Source organism: Zingiber officinale, chromosome 10A (assembly GCF_018446385.1).
Source record: "Zingiber officinale cultivar Zhangliang chromosome 10A, Zo_v1.1, whole genome shotgun sequence".
NCBI lineage: Eukaryota > Viridiplantae > Streptophyta > Magnoliopsida > Zingiberales > Zingiberaceae > Zingiber > Zingiber officinale.
Window position 1 is genome coordinate 36,090,135 of NC_056004.1, and position 16,658 is coordinate 36,106,792.

A 16,658-nucleotide genomic window follows, 5' to 3' on the forward strand; every position below is an offset into this window, starting at 1 on the left:
ACAGAGTCCCTGCTGCAACACACTCTGCCTAAATCGACCACTAACCCATGAGTGGTGGTGTGTGCAGATCCATGTAACTGGCGATGTGCTCAACAATAATGGAGCGAACTATCGCACAGCATGCAATCGTGCAAATGGTGCATGGCACTAACCACAAAATATCCTGACCTAATCCATATATATATATAAAAGTGCATCATAGGTCAATGAGTCAAATCAAATCAAAGGTACACAGAAGGTATACAACCTAGGTCCTGAACATGGTGAAGCATGGTATATCACTACCCCTATAAGCATGTATCAACAGGTAAGGAATACATGAGATGCAAAACAAGCAATCAATCAATCATATAACAAGTATTGGGTAGTGATTAACCGGAACAAATAAGAAACATAATTAATGCAACTTGTTATATTCACTACTATGTATATCAAATGACATAAGTCAAAAGTACCCGCCTCCGATAAAATGATACAAATCTGACTCCAAGATACTCGTCTCGCGTCAGGTCCTGTGTCAGCAATATATATATAGATTTTATTTAGCTAATTCCTATAAATAGCTAAATAAAAGTCCCTGACACTAAATTAGGGCCAAACCCTAATTAACACATGTACCTAGGTTAACGTTAGTTATTAACCTATCTATCAATCGTCAACAACATGATCAAAACCCTATTCCTTACCTCACTTCTCACAGCAAGGATGTTGCTGAAAATTATGGCCGGAAAAATCACAGCTGCTGTGGAACCCCGATACACTACCAGCGAAATGAATCTACAATTAAAGATCACTATACTTAGTTAGCATGATCTTCCACCCAAAACAAGTGCTGCTCACAACACAACAAGAATCAGAGTACAAAATCGAAAATCAAACCTTAAACCTTTACCTTAAATCCCACTGCTGAATCACTGCTGCCCTCTGTCGCCTTCTCGAGCTCTCGACTCCCGGCGACACACAAAGTAGAAGCACGACAGTAGTTGCTCCAGATCAGCGGCACAGGTGAGGGAATTTGGCCGAAGGTGGCGGTAGTGAATCTGTTGGTCGACTCAAACCTCACAGCAGCGCCTAGGGCACAGAAAATCAGCCGGCAGCCAACGCTGGGTCGGACCTGGTGGCTGGCACAGAGGAGATCGGAGAGGGGCGGTGGCTGTGAGGATCTCCACGGCAAGGGACGACGGGCGCCGATGGCCAGCTAGGGCTCGTGATGGCCGGCGGCAAAGATCTAGGGCAGAGGGAAAAAAAGGCGCTGCGTGGTGATCGACGCTAGGGCACCGAGGGGTGCGGCGCTGCTCCGTGCGTCGCCGGCGGCTAGGCTCGGATGCCGGCACTTCGGCGAAGATGCTAGGGCTCAGCGGCGAAGAAAAGGGAAAAGAAGAGGGAACTCGGGTTCGACGAGGTTCCCGTGAGGCGGCGGCGGCAGAGGAAGGCTTCGGGCAGTGGCGAGAAGGTTGTCGAAGGAGAGAAGAAGAAGAAATCGCAGCGCGGCGATTAGGGCAGAGATGGTCGCGGCGAGGGGGGGGGGGGGCTCGGGCACACGAGGTTTCGGCGAGGCAGAGAAGAAAAATAGAAAATAAAGAAAATAAAAGAAAAAAGAAATGTAAATATAAACATTTCCTCACTTAAATGGGGTAGCCTAAACAGGCTTTTCTGGACCCCGTTTTTGTGCCCGTTAACTTGTCCGTACGAGCTCCGAAAAATTCCCGAAAAATTTCCAAAAATTCCGGAAAATTCCCTTATCAATATTTGCCTATTTTTAGTATTTTACATGTGAACATCTGAATATGTTAGAACCGATGCTAAAGTATCTTTCTCCTTTCTGCTTTACATGAAATGCTATCATTAGTGGCTTAGGATAAATTTATCGGTTTGGCAGTAATTGGAGTGACAATGATAAGTACAAAAGGGGAGGACAAACCTTTTGTAGAGTGGGGTGTGACCTCCGCACGACCTGTGTCACGACCGTGCGGATTCACACGACCCCCTACCTCCTCCTCTCGGCCAAGGTGACACGGCCGTGTCGATTCACACGGCCGTGTGGATTCACACGGCCGTACACCTCTTCCTCTCGGCTAAGGGGACACGACCGTGTGGATTCACACGGCCGTGCACCCCTTCCTCTCTGCCAAGGTGACACGGCCGTGTGGATTCACACGACCGTGCACTTCTTCTCCTTAGCCAAGGTGACACGGCTGTGCAGATTCACATGGACGTACACTTCTTCCCTTGGCCAAGGGGACACGGTCGTGTGGATTCATACGGCTGTGTACCTCTCTCTCGACCAAGGGGACACAGTCGTGTGGGTTCACACGGTCGTGTAGCTTTGCTTGGCTCTAGGTCATGTCCTATCAGTCGAACAAGTTAGAGTAGACCTATGGGCTGAGCAGTACATAATGTGTAAGAATGACAAAATTTAAAGTGTACAGCTAAGGGTAATGTCTGCCCTATAAGTTAAGGTTTGTAGAAGGGAGGGTGTTACAGTTTGGTATTAGAGCCAAGTTCCATCCTTCCGTCACACACATCGAGCATTGATCCTGCAGATTCCAAGTAAGAAAGTACCTTCTCACGACTTTTATGCATTTTATTTTTGTTATGATTAGTAAGAACTGTTGTTAAGATTAAGCATGCTTATACATGAAAGTGCTAATAAGTGCTAATGATAGCAAGTAAGAATGAGAGCATGCTTATACATGAAAGTGCTAATAATAGCAAGTAGGAATGAAGATGGGTTGACACATTGTCTCACTGGTTGGTTTGTGAATATGTAGATGGCCAGAGGATGACATGCTAGATAGCCAAGAGTTAATGAACCTCAACCAGAGACGAATGAGTCTGCACCACCGCCCAACCTTTTGGAACTAGTAACTCAGCTGCAGAGATAAGTGGCAGAGCAACAGCAGGTTATTGCCACCTTGACCGCTAATCAGCAAGCTTCTCCGGTAGTCCCACCGATAGCCAATATAGTGGCACATATTACAGCCGAGATTCCACCAGTTACACCTGCAGCCCCTGCAAGGGTAGTGAGGCAGGAAACATACCTTATCTAGTGGCAGAAATTGAAACTAGAGAACTTCTCTGGCACCAACGAATCGTGGGATGCTCAGGCATGGTTCAAAATCCTGGAGAGCATAATGGAGCTACTGGATTGGCCAGAGGTAGAAAAGATAAAGTGTTCCTCCTTCTGCCTCACTGGAGATGCAAGAATGTGGTGGGAACGGGTCAAGGCAAAAAGAATAGTAAATCAAATGACCTGGTCTGACTTTGAGACTGAGTTCTTTAAAGAATTCTTCCATATGTGAGTCACGAACAAACATTATGATGAATTCACGGAATTCCAGCAAGGAAGATTATCAGTTGATGAAGCCGTGAAGAAATTCAATAGGCTGGCTTGCCTATGTGTTGGATCGAAAGCGCTAGAGGGGGGGGGGGGGGGGGGGAATAGCGCTCGTGGCTTTCACTCATTTGACAAGTTACTCTCCTCTAGTGACTTACCTTCACTTACCATTTGCTAGACATCTGGTCAGCCCGTCGACCTGTCTGGACTTCCTGCCAGCTATCTAGTCAGCCCGTCGACCTAGCTTAACTTCCCTGCAACACTGAGTTAGCACAATAGATAAAATGATAAGGTAAAACAATGTTAATAGAATTCAAGTATAACCTAGGGTTATCTCTCCCTACGGTTGCCTAGCTTTACTCACTAAGACTTTCATTGCATGACTTCACTCACTAGGACTTCCTCCACCTAGCTTAACTCACTAGGGCCCGACTTCACTCACCAGGACTTCCACCACCTAGCTTCACTCATTAGGGCCCGGCTTCACTCACCAGGACTTCCACCATCTAGCTTCACTCACTAGGTTCTGGCTTCACTCACTAGGACTTCTACTTTGCCTAACCTTTGGTTAGGACTTACCTTTACTAGTCATCTAGTCCTGACTAGACTTCTCTCTCCCAAACTGTTGGTTGCTACTCGGAAAACCTAACAGTTCTACTGTACAAAAATTTTATACAAAGGTCTGAACCTTTTCCTAGCTACCATGTGTTCTTTTAAATTAAACTTGGATCGCCTGCGGAACTTAACACGTTTGGTCCTAAGTTTAATTTATTTGTTCTTTTAGGTTTAGACTTGGATCTCCTGCGGAACTTAGCACGTTCGATCCAAATCACCTAGGCCACGAAGACAATTAAATATCTATTTCCAAAATCGGCTTCCAGTATTGCATGGCGAGGCACATGACCTTCTTGGATATGGGAGCAACCACCATCGACTAGACAAAGCCTTTTAAGGAAATTGAATATTTAACCTTCCCATAGTAACCCTAGGTTAACCTCTAAGAACAATCAAATCACAAGGAAAAGAAAAAACAAAAGAACACAACATCGAAAACTAATTCGAAAAACTAGAATCACATGCCTCTTGTATTTGGTATTTTTACATGGAGATAAAACTAACATGATGCGGAAAATAATATTAGTTATACGTTTCTTAGTAGATAATGACCTCTTAATCTTCTACCGTATTCCTCTTCTAATCTCGGACATTGTGTGGGCAACGATCTTCCAAGACGAGAACCACCTAGCACCTCCTTCTTCTTCCTTCAAGTTTCGGCCAAGCAAGACTTCCAAAGGATGAAGATATTTTTCCACCAACCAAACTCCAAGGGATACAAGCTTTCTCTCCTTCTTCTCCAAGCTAAGATCCGACCACCAACTAAAACTCCAAGAGCATGAAGAGGTTCGACCACAAAGATGAAGAGAAGAGAAAGGGAAGAGGCCGGCCACACCAAGGAAGAAAAGAGGGAGAAAAATAATAGAGGTTGTTCCCCTTGAAGGCACCCAAACCCCCTCTTTTATAATCCTTAGCTTTGGCAAATAAGGAAATTTAATTACAATAAAATTTCCTTAACTTTCCTTGACATGAATTAATTAAGAAAAATTAAATAAACACTACAAGAATTTTTGCATTCAACAACACCCAATAGACAACGCTTTTTAATAAAAACGTTGTCGTTCTTTGTTTTACAACGCTTTTAGTGAAAAGCGTTGTCTATGGTATTTACTTTTTACTAAAGACAACGGTTTTTAATGAAGTGTTGTCTTTAGTGTTGTTGTTTATGGTCAAAGACAACATTTTTTTAAAAAACGTTTTTTAAAGTGTTGTGTATGTTTCCCCTAAACTCACTTAAAATAAATTCGCAGCCCTCGCTTTGCTAAACTCTAAACCCTCAACGCGCGCGCGCCTTCTCCTCACCACTCCTCTCCACGAGTGCCTTCTCCTCTCCTTCTCCTCTCCACGAGCGCCTTCTCCTCTCCACTCCTCTCCACGAGCGCCTTCTCCTCTCCACGAGCGCCTTCTCCTCTCCTTGCCGCGTGATCTCCTCTGAACCCTAATCTCGACCCAAACTCCTCACGCAAAACTCCTCACGCCGGCCCAACTCCTCCAAGTCGAGATCCCTAATCTCGCATTTCCCCATCTCCTCAATCAAAGTCAGCTTACCCTTCCTAATCCGCCACCATCTCTGACGCCGGCCGACGCCATCTCTGACGGCAGATCTAGCCGCTACCTCTGGGCGAAGCCACCGCATCCGCCGCCAGAGCTGCCCCCTTTTCCCTCTGCACGCTGACGCGTTGACGGAGCATCCGCCGCCGGAGCCACAACGGCGCTCCACGGACTTCCTGTTCTCAGCGGCGGCCTGTAGTGTTCTCTTTGATTCTTGGTCCCTCGTTTCTTGCTTTGTTTCGCGTCGCCGTTGCGGCTGGTTGACTTGCGGATCCACGCTGAGGCTTCGATTTTGTCATTTCTGTTTTTGTCTTCGAATCTTTTAGGCAATGAAGTTTCTGGATTGGTACTTGAAGATTGGCGCGGTATCGGCGCTGATCGGAGCGTCCATGGAGGTATTCATGATCCACACTGGTTTCTGTAAGTCGTCATCCTTCTTTTCGCCCTGTACTGTTCTTATTCATTTATTTGATGTCTTATGTGGTCTTCCTGCGCTTTGCTTTACCCTAGTGGCGAAAATCGTGTAACCTCTCTTGTCCTAAGCTCCTTGTTTTTTCCCCCTCCACAAGGGGAAGTTCCTGCACTATAGGTCTGTGAATCCGGAGAAAGTTATTGTTTGATTTAGTTAAAGTTGTCCTTTTTTATGTTGGTTACAAATTGAATTCCTATGATGAAGGCAATCATGGAATTGGTTTGGGATGGATTGGGAGTAGGGGCGTTAAACTTCTGAAAAGAGGTACATAGTGAGGGTAACTGGGTACACCTCTATCGAATGAATTGACCATTGTTCAGGTTTTGGCAATGCATTCAGGAGCTTACTCTTCCAAACATTTTATATAGCAAAAGGATCGTTATAATTAATTCCTGATGTTTTATTGAATTAGGAAGTTCCTTGGTGGCTTACCTTGTCTTATAGTGATATTCATTATTATTATAGCATTATAAACTAAATATAATCAACATGTTTTTTTTTAATATTTTAGGGTCAATCAGTTGCATTGACATTGGAATCTTGCTCAAATATTGCTGCATATGGTACAATTGTTTGTTTCAATGGCATGGAAAAAATGCTTCATGGTATTCCATTTCCCAAGAATTGCATTCGAGTCTCCATTGATCAAGTGGACAAATCCGCTCCTTTGCCATATCCAATTCCAAGTGAATGTGAAGTAATTGGTGATGCCATAGGAACTGTTGTGGCTTGGCCTGAACAGCAGATTGTGAAGCAAGATGAGGTATATGAGATATTATATTTCTAATTATATTGTCACTTTATTATTATATTTCTAATTATATTGCCACTTTATTATTATTCAACCTAGCTATCTAACTTGTTTATATTTGAAATTATTAGAAGCCTAGAAGGAAGAAGTTTGAACGAAAAAAATCAAAACCTACTTTGTCAACAAGTGTCCCAAGAGCATTACATATGTTATATTGTTACAGTAAGCATGCTCTAGATGGAGGAAAATGTATATCAATGTGCTTAGATAATGAAGTGTTTGATGAAGATTGTGAACTTTTTCTTGACCTTGAGGACATCAATTTTTTGTATCATTTGGAGTCAATTTCAGGAAATTTGATCGTTGCCTACATATGGTAAGTAAGTTTATTTAAGCAATTTCAGCAACTTTTTCATCACATGTTTGCTTCCCAATTTTAGCAACTTATTATGGTTTATTGTTACAATTTCACCAACTTATTATGAGTGATCATTATTTTTTAATCCACATGATTGTTTTGTATCTAAATTTTATTATTTAGTATCTAAATATTATTTTCTCAGTTGCAACTGCATTGCTTTACTTATGCTGGGAAATTACTGCATTGCTTTATGTTTGCTGGGAAATTCTAATATCTAGCAAGACAGAAAATCCCTGATTTGAACTGCAAGAAGTTTACTAATATTGTTGTGTGAACAAGTTTACTCTTGAAAAATTCAACTTCTAGTAATTTTCTCATACCATGTTATTCTCATTAAGTTAATAGTTCATCATTTCTATTGAGAGGTTTACTAATATCAATTGATGTGGTACACTTTACATAAATATAGCTCATTCATTTTCAACCGACCCTTAATGTTTGCCTTCTGCCATTTGTTCTTCTAGACAGGAAGTACTTTGCTCATATCTTTTTTCTTGTATATTTTTAAGTATCTTAAATGTGCTTGTCCTCAAGAAATAAAAGAATTTGCATGTATACATTTCTGGTATGTTTAATATGCAAGACTGTTCATAGTAAGTTCTCATGTATGGATGTTACTATCATCAACCATAACTTAGTGTTATGAGTGATCATTATTTTTTCCAACTTATTATGAGTGTTTTGTATCTAAATTTTATTATTTAGTATCTAAATATTTTTTTTCTTTGCAATGATAGGTGTCTGTATAAAAAGATGGTGAAAGATACCAAGACAAAGAAATTCAGATTTATGAATCCTCACAAACTCCCATATCTGGCAAAAACGGCACAAGACAAATCAGTTAAGCTTGAAACCCTGAATCAAAGGGCAACTCTTTTAGCAGATAAGCTGACAAGTGCATCAACAGATCAACTAGTGTTAGTGCCATGTAATGTCGGGTAAGCAAGAAGTAAAACATCACTTTCAATTGCTTCCTTTCGATAATTTATTCAATTTTATGATCTAATCCTATGTATTTGCCTAGTTTCCATTGGAATCTTAGTGTTATTGAACCTTACAAGGATGCTATTTACCTGCTGGATTCCCTAAGTTGCCGCATTCGCGATGATGATTCAAAATACGTAATGGAAATGTGAGTTCAGATTTCTTTTAGTAAATATTTATTATAATAAAAATCTTATTTAACAAATATTCTTAACGTATGAAGGGCCTTAAAATTGTTTAATTCAACCAAGGGAAGGAAAGGTAGGAAAAATGTTAAGTGGGAAGTAGTTAAGGTATGTGTACTTTTGTTTAACATATATTGTAATGTGTATAATTTTCATTAACAATTTGACTCTAATTACTATATATAGGCTCCTCAACAACCGGATGCGAAACAATGTGGTTTTTTTGTGATGCGATTTATGAGAGAAATTATTGAAGAAGTTGAGACTATTGAGAGAGATTCGCTGCAATCAATAGTAACATTATTTAGCTTATCTCAAATTATTTGACATAAACTATTTAAAATTGCAAAGTGATCAGTGTTGATTATTTTTCCATTAACATAAATTGTGTATGCTCACAGTTCACAAAAATAGGGTACTCTCGTGAACAAATTGATGAGGTTCGGTCCGAGTTGGCGGAGTGCATACAAGATCATATTTATGAATAGGTATGGAATGATAGTTGCCATAATTCTATTTAGATTTAAGTTCATGGAATGGTGGTTTTTTTTGGTGGAATCATAGTTAATGCCAATTTTTTTGATGCAGTGCATAGTTACCAAATCGACCTTGAGCAGTTGACCCCAAAGAAAAGTTGTCACTGAAGTTTAAAAACTTGTGAAAATTTTTAGTGAATGATGATGTTTTGTGAATGATGATGTTTTGGAAAAATTGTCACTTAGGTGAAAGGATGTTTTCTGGATTAATATGCAAGTACAAAGCACTGTATTATATGTTATTCTGTAAAGTTCTGTCAGTGTAAATTATCTAGTTTCTTTATCTAGCTTTTGTTCCACTATTGGGTTTGTTTTTCTAATAATTACTCGTGCAACAAAATACTGAGCAAGAAGCTGTAGATCTTATAATCAGGTAAAGTAGAAAAAGTTAACTACTTCATTATGCTTTCATCTTAGTATTTGTATATTTGATTTGTCTTCTTTGAACCAGCTTCAAGTCAAAAAGCCAGATCCTCTAGATAGCTGTTAAAAATAAGGTATTATTTGGTTTGTCAGTGATCTTAATATTTGGTAATATTTGGTCTTTGATGCTCACGACAGAGTTCCAACGCTGCATGATTACCTTGTTCAAGCAGATTGCTCGCTGCCTCAGTAGCTCGCATTTTCAGGTTTGTTTCATCATTGATATTCCTTCTTTTTAGTGTTCTATATTAAAAGGAAATACTAACTGTCGATGAGATTGTTATCCTCTTGCTTGAACATGAACCAAAGTATATAAATTTGACCTTTTGATCTGAAAGTATAAAAAAAGTTAATTGGATACTAGTTTTTTATTTTTTTTTTGCAGTTGCATTTGTTGTATTTTCATATGTTTCTCAGTGAACTTCTAAACAATTCTTTTTTCATTAATTTATTAAGGCTTATTATAAGTTTCAGTTTGATGGTGCAAATTGTTTTCTTTTGTAATCCATCTGTTTCTTCTTTGGTTTAGGAAAGTTGAAGTGAATCCCTTGATAGTTGTTTCATAGGTTTGTTCCATTATTTTCCAGTACGTACTGGAATCACTATCAATAGCCCTCAAGGACTGTTTACAACCTTGCAATCAAATTAATTGGACTTATAATCTAATGTATGGTCATCTGGAGCATGAATATTGGAGGATTCATGAATGACTCTTCGGATGATGAATGTATGTCATTTAATATTGGTTCATCTCTAGTGTCTTGGCTGCACTTTGGGGCACAGGAGTCGCTTCAACCACTCTCACTGAGAATATTCACACTATTGCTACAACTAAAATGGGTAGTCGGAGAGCTATTGAGCTCGGTGCTGTCATTCTCATTCTGTTATCTTTTGTTGGTAAGCACCAATGCTATTTCTCCTCGCTATACATCAAAAGAAAGAATTCTTGTTACTTTTTTTTTCTTCCTGTTATCTAGCAATTGTTGCCATCCCAATTTTTGATCAGGGAAAATAGGAGGATTTATAGCTTCTATCCCAGATGTCATGGTGGCTGGTCTTCTTTGCTGTATGTGGGCCATGATTGCTGCTCTGGGCTTGTCAAACCTGCGATACAGCGAGACTGGAAGCTCCAGGAATAATATCATAATTGGCCTCTCATTGTTTCTCTCATTATCAGTACCTGCCTACTTCCAGCAATATGGACTTATTCCATCTTCAAATTCATCCGTTCCAAGTTACTTCCAACCATATGCTGTTGCATCTCATGGACCTATTCATACAAGTTCTCGAGGGGTATGTCTTCTTCTTCTCCTACAATGTTTGTGCTGATTATTACCCATGTGACCTTATATTAGTGTTTAGACTTGAAATATCAAGTTAGCACTTAGAAGTTACGTGGGGTATGATGCCCACATAATTATACTCTTGAATATATTCCCTTTGACAAATCAGTGATAGATAATCTAGTTCATAGGATCTTTCTGGAGTTTGAAGTTAGAATAGATCTGATTACTGATATGTGTGACAATTTCAGGTGAACTATGTTCTGAATACTTTGTTTTCATTTCACATGGTGATTGCATTTATTGTTGCATTTATTCTTGACAACACTGTTCCTGGGAGCCGTCAAGAACGTGGAGTATATGTTTGGTCTGAACCAGAGGCAGCAAAAAGGGAACCAGCCATTACCAAAGACTACGGCTTGCCTTTCAGAATCGGACGTATGTTCACATGGGTGAAATGGGTTGGCTTATAGCACATTGCGGACGGAAAAGATCCATTACCAAATTGACAGTTTTAACTTCATTCTTCCTTCTGCCACTACTAGTCTACTATTGGATCTTGTTCTAGGTTTAGCGATTTCACGAGTGAATTTTAAAACAGCGGTTAGTCAATGATGAGGTTTTGTAAAACTTGTGTGTTTGAAAAATTATTGTCATGAAGTTAAGGATAACTTGTATGATACAAATTTAATTTGTGGATCAATATGTATACATTTTGTTTGTATAATATAAAGTTTTATTTATTTGTTAAATAGTCTTATTATAAAAATGATTGTGGTTGTGGATATTCAATTATATGTAAATTTTGAGTATTTTTTATAATTTTTGCTATTTAATTAAGAAAAACACTATTTTTTATAAATTTAAAAAGACAACGTTTTTAAGTAATAAAAGACAACGCTTAAAAAACAATGTCTTTGAGACCAACCACAACGCTTTTAAAGCGTTGTCTTTGATATGTGCATTTTTACAACAGCATCTATAACAACGCTTTTTAAGAACGAAAAGACAACGCTTAAAAAGCGTTGTCTTTTTGACCAACCACAACGCTTTTAAAGCGTTGTCTTTGATATGACTTTCTACAACACCATCTACAACATCACTTTTTAAGTACATACGACAACGCCAAAAAAGCGTTGTTGTTTAGCTTTTTTCTTGTAGTGAAAATTTCCTAATCACCCATGTCATGGCCGGCCACCTCATAGAAGAGCAAATAAGGTAATTTTCAATCAACCAATTAAAATTCCTTATTTGTTTCCGGAAATTTTTAAAAAATAAAATTTCCTTTTAAAATCCCTTCATGGTTGATATAAAGAAATTTTTATAATTTTAATTTTTCAACATGTGAATAATTTACAAAGAAGAAAAATAAAATATTCTTTCAATCTACAAATAAGGAAAGAGATTTAATCTCTTTTCTTAATCTTTTGTAGAAACTTATAAAAGAGATATTTTAATTTTTAATCTCTCTTTTAAATTATATCTTCCGCATAAGAAAAATTTAAAATTAAAATTTATTTTTATTTTAATAGGGCCGGCCACCTAAGCTTGAGTTCAAGCTAGGGTCGGCCACCCATGGACCAAGGCTTGGCCGGCCCTAGCTTGGTCCTCAAGCTAGCTTGACCGGCCCCTACATCATGGGTATGAAGGTGGGTATAGGTGGGTATAACACTCTATAACTAAGAGGCTACGATAGGGACCGAGAGGAGGAATTGGTTTTGGTCTCCCGATAAAATTAAGCATCCCGTGTTCACCCCGAACAAACATCTTAATTTTATCAATAATAATTCATTCCACTAGAGAACTATTATTGAACTACCGCACCAATCCCAAATTATATTTTTGGGCTCCTTCTTATTATGAGTGTGTTAGTCTCCCTATGTTTAAGATGTCGAATGTCCACTAATTAAGTGAGTTACTGACAACTCATTTAATTAATATCTTAGTCCAAGAGTAGTACCACTCAACCTTATCGTCATGTTGGACTAAGTTCACCTGCAGGGTTTAACATGACAATCCTTATGAGCTCCTCTTGGGGACATTCTCAACCTAAATTTCTAGGACATAGTTTCCTTTTATAATTAACAACACACACTATAAGTGATATCATTTCTCAACTTATCGGGCTTATTGATTTATCAAACTAAATCTCACCCATCGATAAATTAAAGAAATAAATATCAAATATATGTGCTTGTTATTATATTAGGATTAAGAGCACATACTTCCATAATAACTGAGGTCTTTGTTCCTTTATAAAGTCAGTATAAAAGAAATGACCTCTAATGGTCCTACTCAATACACTTCAAGTGTACTAATGTAATTATATAGTTAAGATAGAACTAATACCTAATTACACTACGACCTTCCAATGGTTTGTTCCTTTCCATCTTAGTCGTGAGCTACTGTTTATAATTTATAAGGTTCTGATAACATTATCTTCTGTATGTGACACCACATACTATGTTATCTATAAAATAAATTAATTGAATAACTACAAACAAATGTAGATAATTTGACCAAATGTGATTCTTTATTCAAAATAAATGTCTACAAAAGCTTAGGCTTTCAGTATACACTCTAACAATCTCCCACTTATACTAATGACTAAGCTACCATATCTGCTGCCATACATCTGATTCCCATCCCCTCCACATGTCGATCGAAAGCTTTTGCTGGAAGGGCCTTAGTGAAAGGATCTGCCAGGATATCTGCTGATGTAATCTTGGCGATGACAACTTCTCCTCGCTTCACGATATCTCGTATCAGATGGTACTTGCGCTCTATATGTTTACTTGCCTTATGGGCTCGTGGTTCCTTCGAGTTTGCAACTGCAATGCTATTATCACAATAAATTGTGATGATTTTGGGCAAACCAGGAATCACATCTAAGTCCATTAGAAAGTTCCTGAGCCATACTGCTTCTTTAGCTGCCTCAGAGGCTGCCACATACTCAGCTTCCATGGTTGAGTCCGAAACGCATTTCTGCTTAACACTCCTCCATGCAATGACTCCACCTCCTAAAGTAAACACATAACCTGATGTAGACTTACTGTTGTCCCTATCTGATTGGAAATATGAATCTGTGTAACCCACAGGGAGCAAATCGTCTGATTGGTAAACTAGCATATAATCTCTAGTCCTTCTCAGGTACTTTAATATATGCTTTACCGCAGTCCAATGTCCTTGTCCAGGGTTACTCTGATATCTGCTAACCATGCCAACGACAAAACATATATCAGGTCTCGTACACAACATTACATACATAAGGCTTCCTACAGCCGAAGCATAAGGAACTGCTTTCATGTCCTCTATCTCCTTTGACATCTTTGGAGACATCTCTTTAGTTAAAGCTACTTCATGCCTAAAAGGTAAGAAACCCTTTTTGGAATTCTGCATGCTAAAACAAGCGAGAATTGTATCTATATATGAAGCTTGGGACAGACACAACATTCTTTTCTTGCGATCCCTTATAACTTTGATCCCAAGAATGTGTGCACAATCTCCTAAGTCCTTTATATCAAATTGTTTGGACAACCATACCCTTACGTCTGATAATACCTTGACATTGTTGCCAATTAACAAAATATCATCTACGTATAGTACAAGAAATACCACCACGTTTCCGTTACACTTCTTGTATACACAAGACTCATCCGGACACTGAATAAATCCATATGACTGGATTACTTCATTAAACCGGATGTTCCAAGACCTTGAAGCTTGCTTCAGTCCATAAATGGACTGATTGAGCTTGCACACTAGATGCTCTTTGCCTTTTTCAATGAGCCCTTCTCGTTGCTTCATATGGATGTTTTCTTCAAGACTTCCATTATTAAGGAAAGCTGTCTTGACATCCATTTGCCAAATCTCATAATCCATATGAGCGGCAATGGATAAGAGTATCCAGATAGACTTAAGCATGACTACCGGTGAAAAGGTCTCCTCATAATCGATTCCCTCTTTCTGAGTGTACCCTTTTGCAACAAGTCTTGCTTTGAAGGTTTCTACCTTCCCATCTGTCCCTCTTTTCCTTTTGTAGATCCACTTGCATCCAACGGCTTTTATACCATCAGGTGGTTCTACAAGCTCCCAGACCTTATTAGAGTACATATACTCTATTTCAGAATTCATTGCCTTTTGCCAAGATATTACATCTATATCTTGGAGTGTTTCGTCATATGTTTGGGGATCATGTTAATGTTTACCTGGGATCAAGTCCGAAGACTCTCCCAAAAACATGAATCTCTCAGGTTCCCTCATAACTCTCCCACTATGACGAGGCACCGTCTGTGGTTGTGTATCATGTGTGACACGTGCTGCAGTCTCTAGTGGTACTTCATCTTGTACTGTTGGTACTAAAGTAGACGTGTCCTCTCTAAGTTCTTCTAAAATAATTTTGCTACTGGGCTTGTGATCCATTATATAGTCTTCTTCTAAAAACTGGGCATTGATGCTAGCAATGACCTTCTGATCTTTAGGACTATAAAATAAACCACCTTTCGTTCCTCTGGGATATCCCACAAACACGTGAACTTCTGTACGAGATTCTAACTTATCAGCATCTGGTTTCAGCACATGTGCTGGACTACCCCAAATCCGAATATGTCTTAGACTGGGCTTTCGTCCATTCCACAATTCTGTGGGAGTAGAAGATACTGATTTAGAAGGTACTAAGTTCAGAATGTGCGCTGCCATTTCCAGAGCGTATCCCCAAAATTAATTTGGTAATTCTGAATAACTCATCATCGATATAACCATTTCCATAAGAGTCTTATTCCTTCGTTCTGCCACACCATTCTGTTGGGATGTACCAGGTGCGGACAATTGGGATTGAATCCTGGCCTCTGATAAGTAATTCCTAAACTCTCCTAAGAGGTATTCGCCACCACGATCAGACCGTAGTGTCTTGATACTTTTACCTAGTCGTTTCTCCACATCAGCCTTGTACTCTTTGAACTTATCAAAGCACTCGGACTTACGACGCATTAGGTAAATGTATCCATATCTTGAATAATCGTCTATAAAAGAGACAAAATATTCAAAACCACCTCTTGCCTGGATTGACATAGGACCACACAAATCAGAATGAACCAATTCTAATGCTTCTTCGGCTCTATACCCCTTGGCCTTAAAAGACCTCTTGGTCATTTTACCTTCTAAGCAGGATTCACAAGTTGGAAAATTTTCCAACTCTAATGAACCCAAGAGTCCATCGGCTATAAGCCTTTGAATCTTAATTAAGTTAATATGACCAAGCCTTAGATGCCAAAGATACGCTTGGTTCATTTCCGAAGGTTGTTTTCTCTTATTAGCGTGTTATAAATTTCCATATTTTGCTTTGTGGGAGAAATTGGATTTAAACTATATAAATTGCCAACTAATGCACTAGAACAGATAATCACTTTATTTCTCTTTATAACTACATTGTTATTAAAGGAAATAGAATATCCATCCAAATACAGTTTAGAAACTGAAATTAAATTCTTTCTAAAACTGGGTACATAAAGATAATTTCTTAAAACCAATTTTCTATTCCTATCAAAAAATAAGTAGACGTCTCCCACTATAACAGCCGCCACCTTAGTAGCATTGCCCATGTAGACGGTTATCTCTCCTTCATATAGTCGTCGGGTTTCCTGGAACCCCTGCAAAGAATTACAGACATGATCAGTGGCTCCCGTATCTACACACCAGGTGCTGGTAGATAACACCGCTAAACATGTTTCAACAACTAGAGCATGAGATATACCTTTGTTGTTTTGATTCCTACGAGGACAGTCCGCCTTCCAATGCCCTGTCTGCTTGCAGATAAAGCACTTGCCCTTCGGCTTCTTCACTCCAGCTTTAGGTCCTGTACTATGAGATTTATTCACATTCTTTGCTGAGCTAACTTGTTTCTTCTTCTTCTTTCCTTTCGGTTTAGAAGTAGAACCATTTTCAGCATAGTGAATCTGAGAATTATACGAAACAAACCTTCTGCCACCTGAAGTTCTGTCAGTAGTTCCGCCAATGAATATACCCTTTTATTCATATATAATTCAGGCGAAATTGCTCAAAACTTCTTGGTAGCATTTGGAGGATCATATTGATCTGGGTT

The 16,658-nt window shown here is 39.0% G+C and overlaps 1 protein-coding gene across 1 annotated transcript; it reads left to right on the plus strand.

The window, feature by feature from the left end:
• Positions 1-10,018: 10,018 nt before the first annotated feature.
• On the plus strand, positions 10,019-11,171 carry LOC122026594 (nucleobase-ascorbate transporter 12-like; the record flags this gene model as incomplete). Its single annotated transcript, XM_042585331.1, has 3 exons — positions 10,019-10,172; positions 10,282-10,568; positions 10,810-11,171. Coding segments are annotated over 3 exons (663 nt in total), but the record flags the coding sequence as incomplete, so codon positions are not given.
• Positions 11,172-16,658: the final 5,487 nt, after the last annotated feature.